Below are 24688 nucleotides of genomic sequence, written 5' to 3'. Positions count from 1 at the left end.
CAGTAATTTCGATCCTCGAGTTCATTCGAACTCCTGCAATCGAGTAACAGATAGTATCAGTTCACAGACGCGTGGGGGAGCACAAAGTAGAGAGTTCCCAATTCAGGTATCGAAATCTCTATCTCCGGCATATATTTAGAGGATTCTTTAAGTTTATTAAGTTGAGAAGCAAGGAATCTTGAAGGGGTTGAGTAGGGCTGGCTACGTTATTGCTTTGGATGAATAGTTTAAGATATTGACATTTTGATTATAATGGTATATAATATGCATGGAAATTGCAGAAAAGTGATTATAATCCTTACCTTTTATGATTAGGCTAATAATTGATGGATTAGTGGAATTAGGTACCCAACATCGAGATATGCTATTTAAAAAGAAACAACCCTTGTGCAGTTTGCATTCTTTTGTGATGAATAGATAATTATGAGATGGTAATTAATGATCGAAAATAAGTAACAAATTATTGGCAACTGGCAACCATTATGGGCAATTGGGATATAGGGGATCAATGAGTATTATTTGATGCAAGCCTAAGCCATGACTTACTTGAAGCCACTGTCTCGGCATTGTTTCCTACAAAAAAATAAATAAATGTTTAGGTTCCACTTTAAATTTTTCATACTTATCATGAGCTATGTTTTGGGAAAACTAATGTTAATATATTTGGCAGCTTTCTCACCAACTAAAGTTGGAATGTTGAGACTAAAATATTTTGATCTTTTAGTCATGGTTTAAGGTGTGAGATAGTTAGGTATAGCTCTAAGTTTGAAAATTGGGACATTGAGACTTGACCCGACTGTGGAAATATTAAAGTAGATTTTTTGAAATCATAAATTTCTGGTTAAGTTTCTAGAATAGCCTAGTGTAGTATTTAGGATAATCAACTTGAAGAAATATCTAGATATTCTAGGTAATTCTAGGAAGAAGAATCTAGAAAAGAATAGTGTAGTCTATTTGATATTTGTATTTAGGAAAGATCTAGTTATTAGAGAGTGCTAGATATTTGGGGGTGATATTTCTAGAAGAGGATAAAATACTTAGATTTTTACTATCTAGAATCATCCCTACACAAGCATAAATAGGGGATGACATTAGGCATTTGTAACCAAGACAAAACCAAAAAAACAATCTAATTCAAGAAGTTTTCTTCCATAACAAAGCCTCTCATAGCTTCCTCTTCTTTAGTTGAATATTCCGATCTTAGTTAACGATCTTGGGCTAGCAGAAGGTCTCCCCAACTACACTTTTCTTCTGCTATTCTCTACACCGACTAGTATAATTGACCTTGATAATTATATTTTTGTATAAATAAAAGTCAATGAAGGGTTGTTTGGTTGATGTTCCACGTATTGAAAGGTTGAGGAACGTGTTGTAAGCGAGGTAAGTAAGACTTCAAGCTTTGGGTGCTTGCATTTCAAATTTATTTTAAAAATGTGTTTTGTCTGACGGATCCATGTGTTCGAACAAGCATGTGCTTGAAAAAATCGGTAGTCTTTGAGGCCAGCCCATATACTTTTATGTTCAAGAATAATAAAACACCCTTTATAAACTATTTCGTGATGTGATATGATTATGTATATAAGATTGGCGCATTGTGTATGCTTCTTGATTCCACTGGGCATTCTGTATGTTTCTTGATTTGATATGGGACATTGTGTATGCTCCCCATAGCATTGTGTATGCTCCTTGATATATTTGGCGCATTGTGCATGTTGCCCAATACTCGTGGTGTTGGTTTATTAATTTAATTTTCATTCATGAAAAATCCTTAGATGTAAATTATATTGAGATATATAGTTCCGATAAATGATTAGTAGATCATGCTGACCATACTATGATGACATAATTCCTGGTATAATATCTTTATGCTTTTGGTGTGGTTGTAATTTCTAACACTTGTTCCAAGAGTATTTAAAGTAGCAAGTCGATGATCTTATCGAGTTATATTTATATATAGATCACTCCTTACTAGCATGTCTGCAGATATTGTTGTGGAAGGTGAGACTAGTGGTTGATGGTCCATTCGGGAGGATTCCGTCTCTGAGGTGAGCCTTCGCCTTGTTCGTAGAAGTTGTCATTTCAGCTCTAGTTATATTTAAGCTTATTATCATTGGGTTTGCAAGTCGAAAGTTGAACTCATATAACTCTAGTTAGATGCTCTATGGTCTTAGTGTGGGATATGGGTTAGAGACATAGTTATAGAGTAAATGTTGAATTATTAGATCGATTTATGAAATATCGTTGGATTATTACTATCATCCTTATGTTGATTATTATTTATGCATTTTGGAGTTACTCATATCTTAACTTAGTGCGTATTGAAATGCTAAACTGTATGGAAAATTGGTTCTCTCAACAGGTGGCGTTAGCGGGTGCCAGTCACGCCTAAAGGTTATTTTGGGACGTGAAAAAGTTGGTATCAAAGCCTAGGATTTAGGTCCCGGTTCATGGAACAGTGTTTAGCAGAGTCTTGTTCATGGGTATATAGGCGGTCTTACTTATGACCTTGATGCTACGTGGTTCATCCGCTACTAGTCAATCTAATGCACTTTCCGGACATGGTACTAGCCGTGGTGTTGGGTCTCATCTGGCTAGGGCACAGACTGACCCTCAGCTTGGAGTTGGGAATATGGGTTAACCCTGGGTTATTGCTTCAAAGCAAGTATAGGAACAAGTTGTTAGGGATGCTCCAGCGGCAACGCCAGCTGTTGTACCTATGGTTGCATTGCCTACAGATGCAGTGATGAGATTGTTGAATGTGTTAGAGGCACTGGTGCCTAATTAGGGTGGAGTTCCAATTCCTCAGGCTACTCCACAAACGCAGACGCAAGCTCAATTGAATGTTGTGGCTAATCAAGCACCTCAGTTGGTTGAAGTTGTAGGGCAATCCAAGGATCTTAAGAGTTCCATGGATCTTGAACCACCAGAGTTTGATGCAACGCCCACTACTAGTGAGCCTAAAAAATTTATTGATAATTGTGAGAAGATACTGACTACTTTGAGTTGATGGAGGTTCGTGGTGTGGAATTTACCACTTTTCTATTCTCAAGATCAACATAGACATAGTGGACTACCATTTAGAGAGGCAAACAAGCAGGATTACCCTCTATTACCTGGCTGACTTTTCAGCAATGTTTAAGGATAGGTTCATTCCGTTGAGCAAATAGGATGATATAAGATGTTAGCTTAATGACCTTCGGCAGGGATCTATGACAGTTACCGAGTATGAGGCTAAGTTCACTGATTTATCCAGGTATGTTCCATTTTTTGTTGCAGACCTGAGTAAGAAAATGAGCCAATTTGTTGATGGACTTGAGCCTCATTATCATGTTCCTGTGATACGAGATGTACGAAATGGATCCTATGCTGATGTAGTTGACATTACTCTCCGTTTTGAGTCTTATTTAGGGATGGAAAAAGTTGAGCGAGAAAGTAAAAAAACGTGTAGCACTGGCGAATTTAATGGTGCCCCATCTGGGGGCAATGGTGGTTTTCATCATGGGCAATCCAGGCCTACATAGTCAGTCAGTGGGACAGTCTTTGAGGAATAGTTATTTCGCTAGACAAGGTCAACAACAGATGCAGAGGAAGAGTAACAGTTCTTATTAGTCAAGTCAACATCCACAATGTTCTACTTGTGGTAGAAATCACAATGGTCATTGCTTTGGTATAAATATGAATTATTATATATATGGTTGGCAGGGGCATATTGCTAAAGTTTGTCCTAAGAGAATTTGAGTACTGGTCAAGCTACTACATAGGTGCAATGAAAATTGTAGAAAAGTGATTATAATCCTTACCACTTTATAACTTGTTAATAATTGATGCGTTAGTGGAATTAGGTGCTCAACGTCGAGATTTGCTATTTTAAAAGAAACAACCCTTCTACAGTTTGTATGTTTTGTGATGAATAGATAAGATGAGATGGTAATTAATGATCAAAAATAAGTAACAAATTATGTAGGAACCATTATGGGCAATTGGGATAACAAGAATCAGTGAGTATTATTTAATGCAATCCTAAGCCATGGCTTACTTAAAGTCACTGTCTCGACATTGTTTCCTACAAAAATAAATAAATAAATGTTTGGGTTCCACTTTAAATTGTTCGTACTTTGCTTGAGCACTGTTTTAGGAAAACTAATGTTAATATATTTCGCAGTTTTCTCACCAACTAAAGTTGGAATGCAAAGATTCAAATATTTTAATCTTTTAGTCATGGTTTAAGGTGTGAGATAGTAAGATTTAACTCTAAGTTTGAAAGTTGGGACACTAGGACTTAGACTCCGACTAGTATAATTGACCTTATTGATTAATATTTTTGTATAGATTGAAGCTAGTAGGAGTTGTTTGGTTGATGTTCTACGTGTTGCAAGGTTCAGGAACTTATTGTTAGCGAGGTAAGTGAGACATTAAGTTTTGGGTGCTTGCTTTTCAAATTTATTCTAAGAATGTGTTTTATTTGTCCGGTCCATGTGTTGGGACAACCGTGTGCTTGGAAGAATCAGTGGTTTTCGAAGCCAACCGCATATACTTTATGTTCAAGAATACGAAAATTTCCTTTATAAACTATTTTGTGATATGAGATTGGGGCATTGTGTATGCTTCCTTGAGCATTGTATATGCTTCTTGATTCCACTGGGCATTGTGCATGTTTCTTGATTTGATATGAGACATTATGCACCGTGTGGAACGGCTTGTTTGGGCAACCTATGCACCCTATCAATTTGATATCTCATGTCTGAGCAACCTGTGCACCCTGTCAATTCTGCCAATAAGCACCCTATGGGACAGCTTTAGCCGGTTGAGTTTGTTTGTCCACCTACAACATTTCTTTGCACATGTGTAGTAGCTTGACCAATACTCAAATCTCCCTTAGGACAAAATTTAGCAATATGCCCCCAGCTCACCACAAGTACAACAAGCCCTATTTGTTCCAAAGCAACGACCATTGTGAATTCTGCCACTATTAGAACATTATGGATGTTGACTTGATTGATAGGAATTGTTACCCTTCTTTTGCATTTGTTGTTGACCCTGCCTAAGGGAATAACCATTCCTTGAAGACTGTCCCACTGATTCTGATTGCGTATGCCTATACTGCCCATGATTAAAACCGCCATTGCCGCCGAATGGAACACCATTAAATCTACCTGTGATACGCATCTTTTTACTTTATCTCTCAACTTTTTCCATCCCTAAATAAGACTCAGAACTAAGAGCAGTGTCAACTACATCAACATAGGATCCATTTCGTACATCTCGTACATAGGAACACGATAATGAGGCTCAAGTCCATCCACGAATTGCCTTATTTTCTTCCTCGGGTCTGCAACCAAAAATGGAACATACTTGGATAAATCAATGAACTTATCCTCATACTCAGTAACTGTCATAGATCCCTGTCGAAGGCCATTAAACTAACATCTCATAACATTGCTGAAAAGTCAGGCCAGGTGATAGATGGTAATCCTGCTTGTGCTTGTCCCCCTCTCTGAATGGTAGTCCACCATGCCTCTGTTGATCTTGAGAGTAGAAAAGTGGTAAATTCCACACCACAAGATTCCATCAACCCAAAGTAATCAGTATCTTCTCACAACAATCAATAAATTTTTTAGGCTCAACGGGTGTTACATCAAACTTTGGGGGGTTAAGATCCATAGAACTCTTAAGATCCTTGGATTGCCCTAAAACTGCAACCGAATGATCAATCGGCTGAGGTGCCTGAGTAGCTGCAACATTCAACTGAGCTTGCGCCTATGTTTGTGGAGTAGCCTGAGGAATTGAAACTCCACCCTGATTAGGCACCAGTGCCTCTAACATATTCAACAATCTCATCACTGAATCCGCAGGCAATGCAACCATAGGTACAGCAGATGGCGTTGCCGTTGGAGCATCCCTAACAACCTGTTCTTGCACTTGCTTTGAAGCAACAACCTAGGGCTGAGCCACTTTCCCAACTCCAAGCTGAGGGCCGGTCTATACCCTAGCGGATGAGACCTAACTCGACCACCATCACGGGAAGTACCATGTCCAGCACCACATCCGGCAAGTGCATTAGATCGACTAACAGCGGAAGAACCACATCTCTTAACCATCTATGAAATAATATTCTAAGGTTAGACTTGATTCTACTGAGCACACGAACAATGAAAAAGGAAAAATTTCCTGGATGTTTAGTAGCATCAAGGTCATAAGTAAGGGCGCCTACATACCCATGAACAAGACTCTACTAAACATTGCTCCATGAACCAGAACCTAATGCCTAGGCTCTGACACCAACTTTTTCATGTCCCAAAATAACCCTAGGCGTGACTAACACCCGCTAACGCCACCTGTCGAGAGAATCAATCCTCCTTATAGTTTACCATTTCAATAAGCACTAAGTTAAGATATGAGCAATTCCAAAATGCATCAATAATAATCAGCATAAGGAGAACAGTAATAATCCGACGAAATTTCATCAATTGATCTAATAATTCAACATTTACCCAAGAACTATTTCTCTAGCCTAAATCTCACACTAAGACCATAGAGCATCTAAATAAGTTATATGAGTTCAACTTTCTACATGCAACCCCAATAAAAATAAGCTAAATATAACTAGAGCTGAAACGACAGCTTCTACGAACGAGGCGAAGGCTCACCTCAGCGATAGAATCCTCTCAAAAGGACCGTCAGCCTCTAGTCTCGTCTTTCACAACAGTATTTGCAGACATGTAAGTAAGGGGTGAACTATATATAAATATAACTAGTGTCATGGATTAAGCTTGGGGATTCCAATTCTAAATACTCCAGTGCAGTCACTAAAGAGCAGAAACATAGAAAACAGATCCTTGATCTCACCTCTACTACTGGAAGAAGATTGCTCACTCCTGATGCTATTAAGGCAGAAATTATAGAGTTCTACAAGGGTTTGATGGGGTCATCAGCTATTAAGTTAGCTGCTATCAATGTCCAGGTGTTGAAAAATGGCCCAACACTGTCTACTGCCCAACAGCTAAGCCTTTGTGCTGAAGTCACTAACAGGGAGATAGAAGGTCTTAAAGCTATCGGTGATGATAAATCTTCTTGCGTAGATGGGTACAATGCTTTCTTCTTTAAGAAAGTCTAGCATATAGTGAAAGCTGATATTATAGAGGTAGTCAAGGAGTTTGTCACCATTGGTCAAATGTATAGAGCTGTTAAATGTACAGCTATTACTTTGGTACCAAAAGTTCCCAATCCTGCTACTACAAAGGAGTTTAGGCCAATTGTTTTTGTATAGTCCTCTACAAGATAATCTCAAAGGAACTAGCCTCTAGACTACAGAGGGTTATTGGTAGTCTGATAAGTGATGCATAACCAGGTTTCATCCTAGGTAGAAAGGTTGCAGATAACATTAGTATGACACATGAATTGGTTCAAACTTATAACAGGAAACATATATCCCCGAGGTGCATGATAAAAATTGACTTCCAAAAGGCATATGATTCTGTAGAGTGTATCTTTCTTAAGCAAGTGATGGATGAAATGGGATTCCCAAGAAGGTTTAGTGGTTGAGTGTTAGAATGCATCGAAACAGTCAGTTATTCTATTGTGATCACAGGAGAAACTACTGAACCATTTGATGCGGCAGAAGGACCAAGGCAAGGGGACCCATGTCCCCCTTCTTATTTGCAATTGCTATGGACTATTTGAGTAGAAACCTGGTGGGACTAAAGCACATCAATCAGTTTAAGTATCACCCTAAGTGACATGACTCATCTCTGCTTTGCAGATGATTTAATGTTATTTGCAAAGGGTGAATTGGAATCTATCAAGCTTCTGAATAGCTACTTCTCACAATTCTCAAAAGGCATCAGGGCTCCAGACCAACTTAACCAAGAGTTCAGTGTATTTTGGTGGAGTACAACGGAGAGAACAAGATCAGATACTGCATCACCTAGGCTACACTCAAGGCCAACTGCCAGTCAGGTATCTTGGGATCCCATTGTCAACTAAAAAACTCACTTTGATCCAATGGCAACCCCTTATTGAAAAATTTGTTGCAAGGATCTCTTTATGGACTTTGAAAAAGCTCTCCTATGTTGGCTGAGTTCAGCTAGTTCAGATTGTCTTATTTGGTATTCAAACTTGTTGGTCCCAATGGTTTATATTACCAGTTAAAGTCCTGAAGATTATTGATGCATACTGCAGTCGGGAGTCCACACCATCACCCAAAAAGCTTTGGGTGCATGAGACAGAGATTGTTCACCAATGTCAATTGGAGGTCTTAATATCATAAACTTGCAACAGTGGAACCAGGCTGCTATAGCCAAAACTACCTGGGATGTAGCCCACAAGCAAGACACGTTGTGGATCAGATGGCTCCATGCCTATTAAATCAAGAATCAGCAGCTGAATAACATGCCAGTACCTAAGCATGCCTGCTGGATGTTCCGGAAAATATTTGCAGCTAGGGGATATTTGCAACAGCTAACCTCTCCTAATCATTACCACAAAGAGCACTATAAGACAGAATTACTTACAACTGTTGGGAGAAGCTCCAAGAGTAGCCTGGAAGTGTTTATTATTTCATAATGCAGCTATGCCAAAAGCAAAGTTTAATTTGTGGCTAGGTTTGTATGGACGACTACGAAAACACATAGATTTATTATATGGGGCGTTCAAGTAGAACCTACCTGTTCTTTATGTCAATTCCATCCTGAAACTAGAGACCGTCTATATGTCCATTGTGATTTCACCAAAGAGGTGTGGAAGAGGATACTGAACTGGATGCAGAAACATTACCAACCAGTAGTTAACTGGTACATCCAATGGAGTGAGATTAATGCTAAAGGTAGAACTCAACCTGCTCAGATTTTCAGATTGGTTTATACAGAAGTTGTCCATACAATATGGAGAGAAAGGAACCAGAGGATATTTGAAGGGAAGAGCATGCACAGGGACAGAATGATACGAACCATTGCTTATACCTCCTGTGATTAGAACTCGTATGTTGAATTGGTTTGTTTAGATTAGATATTGTGTTACAGTTCTGTTAGGAAACTTTGATTCTGTTGAGAAGCTTGCTGAGCTTTAGCAGCTTGGATTTGTAGTTCTTGACTGGTGATTAATAAAAGACGTTAATTATCAAAAGATACATATATAAATATAGCCCAGTAAGATCATCAACTCGCTATTTTAAATACTCCTAGAACAAGTGTTAGCAAATACAACCACACAAAGAGCATAAAAATACTATACATAGGAATTATGTCATTATAGGATGACCAACGAGATCCAACAATTGTTTATCAGGAACTATATATCTCAATACAATTTACATCAAGGATTTGTCACAAATGGCAATTAATGTAATTAACCAACACCACGAATTCCAGGCAACATACACAACGCGCCAAATACATCAAGGAGCATACACAACGCTTGGGGGGAGCATACACAACACTAGGGGGAGCATACAAAGTGTCTCATATCAAATCAAGAAGCATACACAATGCTCAAGGGAAGCATACACAATGCCCCAGTGGAATCAAGAAGCATACACAATGCCCCAGTGGAATCAAGAAGCATACACAATGCCCCAGTGGAATCAAGAAGCATACACAATGTCTCAATCTCATAGTACACACTCATATCATATCACGAAATAGTTTATAAAGGGAGTTTTAGTGTTCTTGAACATAAAGTATATGCGGCTAGCCTCAAAGACCACCCATTTTGTCAAGCACACACTCATCCTAACACATGAACTGGGCAGACAAAACACATTTTTAAAACAAATTTGGAAAGCAAGCACTCAAAGCTTAAAATCTCACTTACCTTGCTAATAATAAGCTCCTTAACCTTGCAATGCGTAGAACATCAACCAAACAGTCCCCCACTGGCTTCAATCTATACAAAGATATTAATTAACAAGGTCAATTATACTAGTCGGGCTCAAGTTCCATGCCTCAGCTTTCAAACTTAGAGAACCTTACTGTCTCACGCCCTAAACCATGACTAAAAGATTAAAATATTTTAATCTCACCATCCCCCAACTTTAGTTGGTGAGAGAGTTGTCAAATATATTAACATTAGTTTTTCCAAAACAATGCTCAAGCTAAGTATGAACAATTTAAAGTGGAACCCAAAAATTGATTCTTTTTTTGCAGGAAACAATGCCAAGACAGTGGCTTCAAGTAAGCGATGGCTTAGGCTTGCATTAAATAATGCTCACTAATTCCTTTTATCCCAATTGTCAATAATGTTTGCTACATATTTGTTACTTATTTTCAATCATTAATTACCACCTAATCATTATTTTTTCATTACAAGGAATGCAAATTGCAGAAGGGTTGTTTCTTTTAAAATAGCAGATCTTAGCGTTGAACAACTACATCCACTAGCCCATCAATTATTAGTCTAATCATAAAAAGGTAAAAATCATAATCACTTTTCTGCAATTTCCATGCAGTATATACACCATTGTAATCAAGATGTCAATATCTTAAACTATTCATCCAAAGCACTAACGTAGCCAAACTGCACTCATCCCCTTCAAGAATCCATGCTTCTCAACTTATAAACTTAAAGAATTCTCTAAATAGAAGCTGGAGATAGACAAATTTCGATACCTGAATTGTGAATTCTCTACCTTGTGCTCCTTCACAAGCCTGTAAACACTCTCAAATTTCTTACTTTTTTCTCCCAAAAAATTTAAGGAATAGATTACCCTAATTTTCAACTCCTTCCATCATTGAAGCGTCAAAATAATCAGAAAAGGGGACGGGCCTGGCCCACTCTTTAATTCTCTCTACTATTATTATTTATTATTTATTGGTAAAGTTACCAATTAACCCTTCAGTAAAATAATTGGGTTATTACACTTGCATTTAATAATAATCTGAACAAGAGACTTGAAATTGAACATACATGAAGTAAAACGCAGCAGAACCTGACTGCGGTGTTGCCTGAAATAGGAAAATAAATAGCGTGGGAAGAAAAACATTAGGCTGCTTAACTGCTCCCCATAACTGGATAATGCTACTTTTTGAACTCTCAAAGAAGCTACTGCCTAAAGATAAACGCCTTGCAGGGCCATGTACAGGTTCCTCTTTCACAAGTAGAGATACTGCAGATGTTATCAATGGAAGTAATGATGTTACACCAAAAACATACCTGCAGCAACCAAAATATAATTGACCGACCGAACATTAACATTGCTCAGACCAACACAGGCCACAATATCTCAACAGGCAGAAAAATATCATACCTCACACCATAAGCACCCACAAGGGATCCACTAAAGTAAGAACTGACAATTCCACCACATGCTGAAGAACCCCAGCAAAGTGACTGAAGAGATCCTGACATGCTTTGCGACTCACCACGTGCCCGCTCAACGACCATGGAATCTACAACCTACATCATACCTCAATTTTATATCCTGGATAAATTGGAGAATGAAGAAGATACAAGCTGGAGAACAACTAGACGAACACTACAAGCAAAACAAAAGATAAACTGCTGTCTATTTGAGAAAAAAATAGAGTTCGTAATGTGTACAACTAAACTTCAAGCTCAAGAATTTTTCTCCACCACCCCACCCCACTACCCCCAAAGTATGTAATATTGCCAAGTTTTCAACACAAAAATGAATGATGATGAAGGAGCAGCGTCTCTGGCAATGAGTAGCACAACAGGTTGTGACATAACCTCCAGTTATTGATAATATATAACTCAGAAAGATTAAATAGTTTATCCACCTTATATACTTCCATATCTTGCATTGAGAATTCACGATGGTGAGTTATTCCATTTCAACATGATAAAAGCTCACTCTCAGCTACACTATTGTTCATTTTTTTTCCTAGAATATAAGAAGCGGCAGCATCATAGCCTTATACATTCTTACGGTTATGATGTAAATACTCTATCATTTAACAATGAAAAATAACCATGGTTCTCAGAGGAAGGAATTCCAGTTAACGAATGGCAATAACATTTAAGCAATAAAGATCATGTCTCAGACCTAATCTCTGGCCCTTTTTCCAAGGTCCATCTGACAGGCTTCCTTCAAAATTTCAAAAGGCTTTTACAGTCACTTCAATCCAAATCAAGCTAAGGTATAACTAGCAAGAATTTGTGAATATAAAGCAGTTGAATAGATGCAGGACAAAGAGAATTAATTTACAGCACAGAGCTGTTAATTAAGAAAAAAAAAGATGGTTTCCATCTCTTAGTGTGTCCAACAATTTTGAAGGTCCAAATGCCAAAAAGATTGTGGTGTCAACCTCTTGATCAAGTCAAAAGCACTTTAGATAAACAATGTAGCACGCAGGCTAGCATTGTTGTGACTAGATAACAGACCTAACATCACAATTCAAATAACTGAAACCAACTAGAAACAAAAGGAACTTACAACATCTGAGAAAGCAACAGAAAGAGAACCAATAAGTATGCAGAAAGCAGCGCCATACTTGCTGTCTACAAAGGTGGCCATCAAAAACCATGAGAGTGCTCCAAGAAGTCCTGATAGTACCAAGTATGACCTTCTCCGGTATCCAAAGAGTGGGAAGGAATCACTGTAAAAGCAAAACCAATTTCATGACAAATTAGTTACTAGAAATAACTAGTTAGATGAAAAAGGATGAAATGTGAACTGAATCCAACCTGATGAACCCATATAACGGCTTTATAAGCCATGGCAATGATGAGAAACCAGAAATCACAGCTGTCTAGTTAGCCACAAATAATGTGTCAGTCATTGTACTCAAATCCAAAGAAGAGGGTGCCACTGACAGAAAATAAAATTGGCACCATGTCAAGCAGTTTCCGTTTTAATGCCCTTTATAAACTGAAGACAGAAGTTCTGAGGCGAAAATTGGTGAATTGGAAATATCATAATCAAAATCTTTATAGAAAACTATGAATCAATTTCAGAAAATGATATGCCTAGTTTCATGGTTTCAGGCCCTAGATGAGGATGATATAATGCCCACAGGTTAATTCATATTGTCCAATCAACTCTATTAGTGATCTGAGAAGAAATAGATAAGTTGCTAAATCACCATAAGTACAGTATACCATTGGTAAAAGCACTGCATACATGTTACACTTCTAAATGTACATAAAGAGGAGGATAGTATGTGCACATAAACATATATGTACGTTTACATTTATATAACCTTCTGTGATGAATGACGATGTAATTGACTAGAAGGAGACTAATGTAGAAATAGTTTCTAAGAGCAACACTGTTATTATTGAAATTAGCAAAATATGAAATCTAGATGTAGAATAATACAACAACAAAAACTATACCTCAACCCAAGCTAGTAACATAAAGAGACACGACGAGAAGGAGGAGAATGATCAAACTTATGAAATCATGAACCATTGGAAAGTGGAGACTTTCATTTAAAAACTTGCAGTTCAAGAAACTGACTCTTAATGAATCTTAGATTCAGAATCCATGTAAAACTTCAGGACAATATAGTTAGTTTTCCAACTCAAATAAGCACTTTCGGATAAAATACAAGTTTGTGGAATTTCAACCAACAATGTAAAGAAGTTTTCCCCGGGAAAATGACATACCTCTGCAGGGTCTAGATGTAGGTCATCCTTCAAATAAAAGCCGACTGCAAGATCTGAAAGGCCTAAGACACCTTGAACAAAATAAACCATAGCAACTGCAATGTTATCTGGGGTTAGTTCCACCCCAAAGCATCTTGATGAGCTCATAGAATTTTTGTCCTTGTGAGAGCCAGTTTTATCAGATGGACTAGAATCTTCGTTGCTAGTGGTTGTCAGGAGATCCCTATTTCCTGCAGATTGATCAGATAGGGAAATGTCATTACCATTCGAACTTATGCCAAGTTCTGTGAACATGGATAACCCCTTATCCTCTTTCATGCCAATAAACTAGTAGAAAATTCTAGTTCGTAGGAATGTGGTACCAGCTAATAATATCAAGAACATTTTTACCAGAATGTCTAGGCTAAGCAAAGAAAAATCTGCTAAAACTACACTGAAAAACACACATTAGGTTATATATTAGAGAAAACCAATGTTATGTTTACTTCAATGAGTAGATGCTCTTTCGGCTTAATACCACATATGGATTTAAGACAGATAACATTTTGAAGTGCCAATCCCCGAACCTACAGATATATCCTAACCCTGCCACAGATAAAAAGTATGGTATTTAAGTGGAGAAGGGTAGAGCGATGGGCCTGGCTTGACCCATAATCCACTGAGTTTCAGATTGTTTGCCACATTGGTCCTTTAGGATTTCTAGGTTATTGAAAAAGGGCAGTCCAGTGCACTAAAGCTCCCGCTATGCGCAAGGTCCGGGGAAGGACCTGACCTCAATAATTGAAAAAGAAAAAAATTAAACCCACTCTGTGAAAATGGGATAACCAATCAAATCAATCAACTAAGCCTTAATCCGAACTAGTTGTAATCCTTTATATCTGTATGAATTAATGGAGAAAATATTATTGAATTTGTGTGTCTACATTATTATATTGAGACTCTATTTATAGAGACTACATTCCAATCCTTTTTCAAATAGATCACTACATTACAATCTTTTTCCAAGTAGGATTATAAATGTTATTCCTATTCCTACTAATATTCTAACACTCCCCCTTAAGCTGGTGCATACAAGGCAGATGTACCAAGCTTGTCATGGATGTAATTAATACGAGAATCAGTGAGGGACTTGGTGAAGATATCTGCAAGAAAACTGCTAAGGACTGCTTTGGACGTCTAAGAGACCTTTGTTGAAAAGGAACAAACTAAAAAAGTGATTCGAAAAGTAGTAAACAACGCTGAAAAGTCGATTTGTCGCTGGAAAATTATCGGAAACTGGTACAAAATATGGTTGAGCAGATCTTGAACAAGATTGTCACCGAAGAACTAGTCGGAACATGCTCATGCAGATTATTAGATTTGATGGCTGAAAAGTGTTCACCATCTGAGAAAAAATTATATGGGTAGGGTCGAAATGATGACGCGACCCTACTGAGAAAGAGAATGATATGGATAGGGTCTGAATGATGGCACGACCCGACCGAAAAAGATAAATTATATGACTAGGATCGAAATAATGGCATGACATTGCCGAAAAAGAGAAATTATATAGGAAGGGTCGGAATGATGGCACGACCCTACTGAAAAATATAAACTATATGGGCAGGGTCGAATGATTGCACGGCCCTACGCAAATCAAACTTTATGTTTCAACTACTTGATTTGCAGTAAATGCTTATCATTTTCCGCATTTGAAAATGGCAATGACCAGTTTTCCATCAATCCCTATAGCATGAATAATATGTTATGACCATGAACTCCCTCCAATTCATATTATTTGACTCTGACCTGGCACTCCCGTTAAGAAAGCCTAAATTTGAGTATTACTTATTTAATAGTAAGGTTAGTATGAGAAAACGTAATAACTTTATAGTATTGATTCACTAAAATGCACAAGTAAAAATGAAACATCTATTTTAGCTACGGCCTATGAAGCCAGTAAAATGAAATGGAGGTTGGAAACTGGAATTTGCAAATGTAACTCTATGTCCTTCTCTAGAAAATGAGCTAAGAAGATGCAGTAACTTTACTTTTCATTTTCAGTAGAATTAACCACAAGTTGATTTATAATTGCAACTTACGAATTGTAGAATGAAGCAACGGTTCAGCATCATCGTTGTCTTGTTGTACAGAGTTTTCCGGCACTGGAACGGTGACTGACATTTTGGTGACAGGTGGAAATAACGATCCAATGCCGTCGCCGGTGAATGAATCCAAGCGAGCGAGCGAGGACCGGAGAGAGGAAAATGAAGGTCAAAATTGGATTTGTGGAGGGTAAGATTGAGAATGTTTTAAGGTAACCATTTCAAAACTGCTACTAGAGTCAAATATTGCCCTAAACTTTGCGAAAATGTTCAGATATATTTTCGCTAAAAGTTTAGCTCATCAATATTCTTGTCGTGTAAGTTTTGATCTATATATACTCCTGTTGTTAAGTTTTAGATTATATATACCTTATTGCCAAGTTTTGGCTCATATATACCCATGTCGCCATTAATTGTTTTGCTGAAAATTTTTAACCCAATTTTTTTTTTGTTTTAAAAAATTATATTTGAACATCATTTTTTTATTGCAACATCACATATAATTAAATCCACTCCTTCTTCTACACATTAAACATCCGACAAATGCTCTCATATACCTCACAATCCCTTTGGATTTTGTCTAATTTGTCGAAATTCTTTTATTGTATTTTGGCAAAATACATACGCAACCCCCTTAAGTACGCATCATTTTTCACTTAGGCACCTCAAGTGAACATTGTTCCATTTTGGCACCTCAAGTAGTCATAAAGTGTGTCATTTTGGCACCTTATGCTACATTGGTCAGGTACGTGTATTGCACCACCAGAAGGCGCGTGAAAGCCATTTTTTGGCTGATGTGGTGCCCAATTTAGCCCACCAACAATATATTAACTCATTTTCATTAATTTATACCTTTTTTCTTATTTTTATTCATCATTTTTGTCAATTTTAAGTTTATTTAATGGTGAAAAATATTGGGAGAGATTTAAAAATTAGATACATATTTAGGAGTTTGTCTTGCCAAAAACAATATGTTAACTCAACGCCCATTAATTTATACTTCTTTCACATTTTTATCAGTTATTTTTGTCAATCTTAATTTATTTAACGTTAAGAATTATTGAGAGAAATTTATATACGCATTTAAAGGTTCGTGAAAATTAAATAATAAGCACCTTTTTTTTAATCATTAAGGGCAAAATTGATGAAGAAAAATAAAAAAAAAATAAGCAACATCAACGAAGAAAAATTTTAAATCAAACAAAATCGATGAAGAAAAATTGAAAATAAAGCTAAATCAGTGAAGAAAAATTGAATTTAAAATCGAAGCATAAAAACCAAGAAAAATCAGTGAAAAAGATTAAAAATCGAAGCAAAATTGATGAAAGAAATTTAAAAATAAAGCTAAATTTGAGAAGAAAAATTAAAATCAAACAAAATCAATTAAAAAAACTAAAATTTGAAGCAAAATAGATGAAGCAAATCTGGAAAAAAAAATGAAGCTAAATTCATGAAGAAAATCTAAAAATCAACTAAAATCAGTAAAAAAAAAATTAAAAATCAAAGCAAAATCGATGAAAAAATTAAAGATGATTGGGGTACGGGGGTGGAAAGAGGGTGTGGGGTCTTTTAAGAAGATAAAGAGGGAAAGAAAAGTGGTGGGGTGAGTGGGGTATTTGAACAAAATATTAGCGAGGTGGGGGGTGAAGGGTAGATGGGGTGTTTTAAGAAGAAGACCGGTGGGGTGGGGGTGGCGGGCGGGTGGGTGGACTGGTGGGGTAGATAGGGTGGGGGTGGCGGGTGGGTGGGTGGGGTGTTTGAAGAAGAAGGTTGATGGGGTGGGTAGGTTAGGGGGATGGGGTATTTTTTATTTAAATTAATTATTTATAAATTATTTGGATATTTTTATTTAAAATTAATTATTTATAAATTATTTGGACAAAAATAACAGGTGTCCGCATTTTATTCGTCACTTTCCACCTCAGCGGAGAGTTTGTTTCACGCACTAAAATTATTTTGTTGATTCACCAAAACATGTCAAAGTGACACACTTGAAGGCCGCTTGAGGTGTTATAATGGAACAATGTCCACTTGAGGTGTCTAAGTGAAAAATGGTGCGTACTTAAGGGGATTGCGTATGGGTTTTGCCTTGTATTTTCAAATTCTTGCATAATCATTTCTCTCATACGTACATACATACATACATATATACGTACAAAAGATATCATCTTAATTGACAACTTATTTTTGTTGTCTCTACATAGACGGCCTTCTTTACACTTCTACATCCCAATTTCTCACTTAGGTTTTCCTTATTCTTCTTATTCTTGATGTTGGAATTGACGGTGGTGTGAAAGATGAAGTCGGTTGATATGATACTAAAATAATTTGCAGTTGATAAGTACTTTAATTATTGATTTTTATCGCAATTATGCATTAAGTTTTTATGGGGTGATCTTGACTTTTTTCATTTTTTACTTGATTATTCTTGGGGTTATGCAAGCATCGAAAAACACAACAAAGAAACTTCGATAATTTAGAGAAAATTTAAAGAAATTATGAGGTAGATGAGAGTATTTGACGGATGATTGATATGTAAACGAAGGAGTAAATTTAATTACATGCGATATGACAATTTAAAAGTGATGTGGAAATATATATTTTTTTTTAAAAAAAAAGGAAAAAGGGAGTTGGAAGATTTTTGTAAAGCAATTAATGATAATAGAGGTATATATGATCTAAAATTTAATAACAGGGGCATATATGGTCTAAAGTTTGACAATATGGATATATATTGCTCAAGACTTGGACAACAAAGACATTGGTTAGCTAAAATTTTAATGAAAAATATATCTGAATATTTTCGTAAAATTTAGGGACATATTTAAAATAACTACCGAATCCAAATGCAAAAGGCGACTTTTTTTGGGAAGATAATCACGTGTCTCATTAAAAGTTGAGGGTGTAGTGCATGTTTGATATTTGCTTATTTTTCAAAAAATATATAGTACTTATTTTGATAACAAACACTTTTTTAAAAGAAATATATTTTGTAAACTTGTAAAAGTAATTTTTAGAAGAAGTAGAAGTAATTTTTTTGCTAGGAAAAGTAAAAAATTTCTGTTTTTTTTTTTAAAAATAGAAGCACGAGTAAAAACTTATTTTTTCATGACAAAATATCTTTATCACGCACACACAAATATCTTAAATCTTTAATCTATAATCTATACCCTCTATAATCTATAATCTATAATCTATAATCTATATTTATATCTATATCTATAATATATTAAAAGTGTGAAGACCCTTGGAAAGTGATTTGAACTTTTTGTCTTTCATTAAAAGACTTTTCTTTAGATAAAATTGTCTTTTCACTATTTTTTAAATTTATTATTTAATTATTTTTTATTATATTTATTAGATTTTTTAAAATATATGGGACTCCTAAAATATATAGTAGGAGAATTAATTAATATTTTTTTCTACTAGACTTACTAAAATGTATTGGACTCCTAAAATATATGGTAGGAGAATTAATTAATATTTTTTTTCTATTGTTCATTAAAAAAATACTCCTAAAATAGGACTATATTAAGAAAATATTTCTATAAATATTGAGATGTACGTTAAACTAGAGAACAAACCAGTTTGTCTATTGTGTAAAGGTCAGGTTTATTGTATTGTTTTGATATCCTTATTATCTTATTGCTTTATTTTAATTTACAGATGTTAGATGAACGTGGGTCGGCTTTGAAATTTTTTTTAGGTAAAGATTAGGTTTAATTGTATTATCGTAATATCTCTATTAGTTTGTTAGTTTACAGTTCGTAGATGAATCTCGGTCGGCTTTGAAAAATTTTTATGTGTAAAATTTAAGTTTAATTGTATTATTTTGATAGCACTTTTATCGTATTATTTTGTTGTAGTTTACAGGTGATAGATAAATGTTGGTCGGCTTTGAGGAATTTTTTTATGTAAAGGTTAGGTTTAGTTGTATTATTTTGATATCTCTATTATCATATTATTTTGTTATTGTTTATAGGTGTTAGATGAGTGTCAGACGACTTTGAGAAAATTTTTGTGTATAAATATCAAATGTAATTGTATTATTTTGATGTCTCTATCATTGTATTGTTTCGTTGCAATATAGATGGTAGACGAATGTCGATCGACTTTTAAAAATATTTTTGATAAAAATTAGGTTTAATAAATAAATTTTTCATCTTTACATACTCAACAGATATTAAATTTAATTATTATATTCATCTTTATTATTTAAACAAATATCATATTTAGTATAATGTTTGAACTCATTAAAGTGAGGTACACGCGCAAAGCGCGTACACCTAAACTAGTATATTAAAAGTGTGAATGGCCTTAGAAATATTGTTTGAACTTTTTGTCATTCATTAAAAATTTTTACTGGACAAAATCGTCTTTTTACTATTTTCTTAAATTATTATTATATATAATAAAATATTTATAAAACTTGAATCCAAATTGAAATTGGATAATTTTATTGCGTTAAAGTCCAATTTGAAATTGGATTGAATTTCGAAAAATAAGAAACTTTACCTTTGGCCATATGTTATATATGGAAAGCCCATCAAAATTAAACGGCATTGCAATTCTAATTACGAGTTGTAATTCAATTTTCACGATATAATAAAGTATATTCTAAGTTTTATTTTGAATAATATCATTTAAATATTCACCTAAAATTTAGGACTTTAGAATTGTAGTTAATAATTTTTATTTATTACCAACACAATATATATATACACGCTTCGAGCTTTATAGAAAATAAAAAAGCTTTAGGGTTTGCTTTCTTGCATCCTTAAGTATGGAAAATCGAGGTGGTGTTCAATATCGCTTTGGAAGAAGGTGAAAGTGGAGTGCATCGAGGTGGTACCCAACATCTATTTGTAAGAAGGTGCATGGATTCTTAGAATTTTGTTACATTGAAGTTCTTTGGGTGTTAATTTGTAACACCTCAAATTTTTTTACCTCTGAAATTTTTGAGTTTTGAGCTCACTGCGCAGATAACGACTGGCACCTCACGAGTCATAAGGTGTGGTCACCAGTCGTAGGGAGGGACTCATGACCAAACCAGTGGAGTAGCCAATGTTTCTGTCTTGAGTACGACTAGGACCCTGTGATTGTTATCGATTCTTAGATCCCTCTTATTATTGTTTTCTCTATCTTGTTATATATTTGAAACTCAACTCTATCTTGTTATATGTTCAAAAGTCATCTCTATCTTGTTATATGTTCGAAACTCATCCACTGCTAGTTGTATCGTGTTCTGGTTGGCTAGGCTAATAAGGGTGGTCTTTGATCCTTAGCGGAATTGAGATACCCGTCACGACTAGGCACTAGTTTAGGTCGTGACAAACTTGGTATCAGAGCCTAGGTTTATGGTCATTGGGTGTCCACAAAGTCGTATCAAGTAGAGTCTCTTTTATGGGTGTGTAGTGCACCACACTTATAAGGGAGAGGCTACAAGGCTTTTAGGAATGTTTCCCTTTCTTGTATTCTATTTTTGGGCTATAGAGTCTAGGGCATTGAAATCTCATCTAATTCCATTTGTTCGCATTTGAGATCATGCCACCTTGAAGATCTGATGCTCGCACAAACTCCTCTATCCCACCTGAGGTCAATGTGGATGGAACTCGTTCTACTTATGGAGTACATACCCGGTCTAGGGTCCCTTCTCTTGACTGCCTATGTGAAGTTCCACCGGTCCCTACCAGTCCTCCCCGGGCTTCTCAAAATGATGATGTTCATGCCCCACCTCCCCAAGAAGACATTTCTAATGCCAAATTCCATCGATATATTCATCTGCTAACTCGGTTGGTGACTTCTCAATTTCGTCAGCCTGGCCTTGTTGGTTCTGTTGCTCCATCTTCTGAAGTCACTAGAGTTGGCTAGTTCATTAGGTTAAATTCTCCAACCTTCACATGTTGTAAGGTTGAGAAGAATCCTCAAGCGTTTGTTGGTGAAATAGAGAAAATATTCAGGATGATGCATTCTACTAATGTGAAGGGTGTGAAATTTACTGCATATCAGTTAAAAATGTGGAATATCAGTGGTATGAGGAGTGGGAGCAGTCGAGGGGTGATGATGCTGAACAACAGGCTATGTGGGAGGAGTTTTATGGTACTTTCCCTGATCGTTTCTTTCCTTGGGAGTTGATAAATGCTAAGGCCGAAGAGTTTCTGAACTTGAGGCAAGGTAGGATGAGTGTAAAGGAATGTGCCTTGAAGTCCCATCAACTGTCTCGTTATGCTCTGGAGTTGGTGTCTAGCATAAGGGCTATGATGAGGAAGTTTGCTTTGGGTTTGTCGCATAACTTGATACTAGAGTGTAAGACCACAATGTTGAACAATAACATAGATATCTCTAGGCTCGTGGTGTATATGCAACAAGTTGAAGATGAAAAAAAGAGACAAGCAGAAATGGGAGAGAAGTAGAATAAGAAGTTCAGATATTTAGATGAAACACCCCAGGTGTTGATCTCTGAGAATTTTTGAAATTTTATCCTCACTGTCTTTACTACGACTTATCCTATGAGTTGTAGAGAGTCTTGACGAGTCGTTGAACTTAAATTGTAGACTAAATAGTATGTGTGTGGCTAAGTTTTGTTCTAAGTACGAGTGGCTAAATATGAGTCGTAAAGACTTGGTATGATTTATTTTGTGCAAACGTAGGATGTCCAATGTTTACCCTAAATGGATTCTGTGTTGATTACGACTGGCCCCATGAGTCGTAAGGTCCTTTTACGACTCGTATTAGTGGAGTCGTAGGGTCAACAACATGTATGTGCCCTTGAAACTATCTTGGCTACAACTGGTGGTGACGAGTCATAACGAGTCCCTACGAGTCATATAGTGACCCGTAAACACTGACGACTAAATTTCATCTTTTAATTTGAGGGTACTTTGGATAATTTTCTTCTTACTCAATTAAAACCTCGCGTTCATAAAGCACTCAAGAGGATTATTTCTCATTCATAACATAATTAAACACTCTCAGAACTCTCTTAAGCAAGATACTCAGGGGTTTATAAGAAGTAGGTCATCCAAAGGCTCAAGGGTTGAATTTTCTCCATAATCTTAGGTATTTCAGACATGTTACTCTTCCCTAATTGCTAATTTGTTAAAAACATATATTTTAAAGTGTTGTTCATATGGTATTGATGATGGTTTTGAAATATGGGTTAAGGGTTTTGAATGTTTGTTGTTGAACAATGTTTCTCATGGTTTACCTATGAATATTCATGCTTTAATTGTGGTTTTGAACTTGTGAGACGCATAGGTATGGTGAATAAATGGGGGAATTGTGACTTCACCCTACTTGTGACTTTTGAAGTGGTAATAACCTCAACCCCATATTGTGAAATTGGTTTTGAATATGAAAAGTATACATATTGAACTACTCTTGAACTATTGCATAATGTGAAAAGTCAATGAAGCATAATGATTTTGAATTGAACCTTGTGGGGTTATGTAATTCCCCAGGCTAATGATAATTGAACCAAAAGGGCTATGAATTTCTCTAAATAATGAAATGGTTTTGGCATGTTGTTGTATCCTTGCAAGTGCAGTTGGTATGACGATACCAACAATGTATGCCTAAATGTATATCATGGTTCAATGAATGGGAATATGTGATTAATGATTTTAATTGGACGTTAATGAGGGTTGTATAGACGAGTCGTGAAAGTGGAGGTCCCGAGGGACCAATACTAGAAACCATAATTTTTGACGCGGAGGTCTACATGGTCGGATGGTTCGATTCTCCCTTATTATTATTATCATATGATTGAGAGGTTTGAGTCCCTTATATTATATTACATAATTAGGTGTTTGTGTTACCTTAATATGTTGGGAGGTTCGAGTCTCCCATAGTGCATGTGTATACCTTCTGGTTCGTGCGACCACATGCACTGAGGCCCTACCAGCTGAAGAAGAGCTGGGACCATATAGCCCGTGGGTGCCTTCTTATGTTATGACGGTTAAGCTACACAATCCAGGCTAAAGTTTTAAAGTGCATGCTAAGCCTTGTTACCTATCCTGATAAATTATTTATATATGCATTATGACGTGATTCATATGGTATTTTAAATGGTTTGACTTGACATTATTTTTCCCTATATCTGAGTTTTATGCTAGTGTTCACACCACTAACCATCTTCGGATGTTGTATCCCTACACGATACAGGCACCAAAAATAGTTTGAGTTTTTCTATGCAGAGTTAGATGGTTCGACTTAATTCGTTGGTTCGTTGTTGTAAAGTGGTAAGCTTCCATTCTCCGAAAGGCTTACACATTTCATCATTTTCCATTCTTAGATATTAGTTGAGAGTTTTCATTATCATTAACATTGTCATTGTCAGAGTCGGGGACATGTCCCGACCAAGACTGGTTTTTGACTCCTTTTGCATAGAGGCTTTTTTGGATTACTGTGGACTTGGGTGATGTTGGTTGGATATGTTTGGTCAGTTATCGTTTATCAGTTATAGACGTATCTTTTTATTCTTTGGACTTATCTTGTGCTATCTTATTATATGTTCGAAGTTCAGCCATTGTTGGGAGGTGTGTGGTATTTGGTTAGGTTTAGGGGGTAGTCTTCGATCTAAGGTGGATTGGAGATTTCCTTCATGGCCAGGCCCTTATTTGGGTCGTGACATCAGAGTAAGATGAAGACCAGCAGAACAGTGGTAGAGATGGTAGGCAGTGGGGCAAGAAGAGAACTTGGGAAAACTCAGCTTCATATTCCATGGCTAGTGCTCCTTATCCTAAGTCATCTGGTGATCATCACTTTCAAACTAACAGTGGGTTTAGGGCACAGAGTGCCCAGTCTCAGGCTAGTGGAGCTCAGTCAGCCCCATTTTATCCTCCTTGTAGATTATGTAGACAGATGCACCGTGGTTATTGTGATAAGGGAAGGAATTTGTGTTTCAATTGGCCAACCTGGTAATATTCAGAGAAACTGTCCATCAGTAAATATTTCGATTAGAGCTAATAAATTTTAGTTTTTACTTCTTCAGCTCTTGCGCCAAAAATGCTACTTCTAGTACCGATACTAGTCGGAACCGT

At 36.3% G+C, this 24688-nt stretch overlaps 1 protein-coding gene across 3 annotated transcripts in view; it reads right to left on the bottom strand.

Moving 5' to 3' along the window:
- Window positions 1–15873, bottom strand: part of LOC107873083 (folate-biopterin transporter 1, chloroplastic) — a 21375-nt gene extending 5502 nt beyond the window's left edge. The window contains exons 1-6 of one of the 3 annotated variants that reach the window (XM_016719807.2): window positions 15645–15872; window positions 13564–13793; window positions 12640–12704; window positions 12389–12551; window positions 11240–11388; window positions 10900–11145 (exon numbers count right to left, since the gene is read on the bottom strand). In XM_016719807.2, coding sequence (XP_016575293.1) covers window positions 10900–11145; window positions 11240–11388; window positions 12389–12551; window positions 12640–12704; window positions 13564–13793; window positions 15645–15726 — 935 coding nt within the window. In that variant the 5' untranslated portion in view covers window positions 15727–15872. Of the gene's footprint in view, window positions 1–10899; window positions 11146–11239; window positions 11389–12388; window positions 12552–12639; window positions 12705–13563; window positions 13794–15644 lie in introns of all 3 variants that reach the window. The other 2 variants (XM_016719808.2, XM_047413539.1) reach the window with 2 other exon arrangements.
- Between the last annotated feature and the right edge of the window lie 8815 nt (window positions 15874–24688).

Source organism: Capsicum annuum, chromosome 6 (assembly GCF_002878395.1).
Source record: "Capsicum annuum cultivar UCD-10X-F1 chromosome 6, UCD10Xv1.1, whole genome shotgun sequence".
Lineage (NCBI taxonomy): Eukaryota > Viridiplantae > Streptophyta > Magnoliopsida > Solanales > Solanaceae > Capsicum > Capsicum annuum.
The sequence above is the reverse complement of the archived record's forward strand: the minus strand, read 5'-3'. Positions and strand labels throughout refer to the sequence as shown.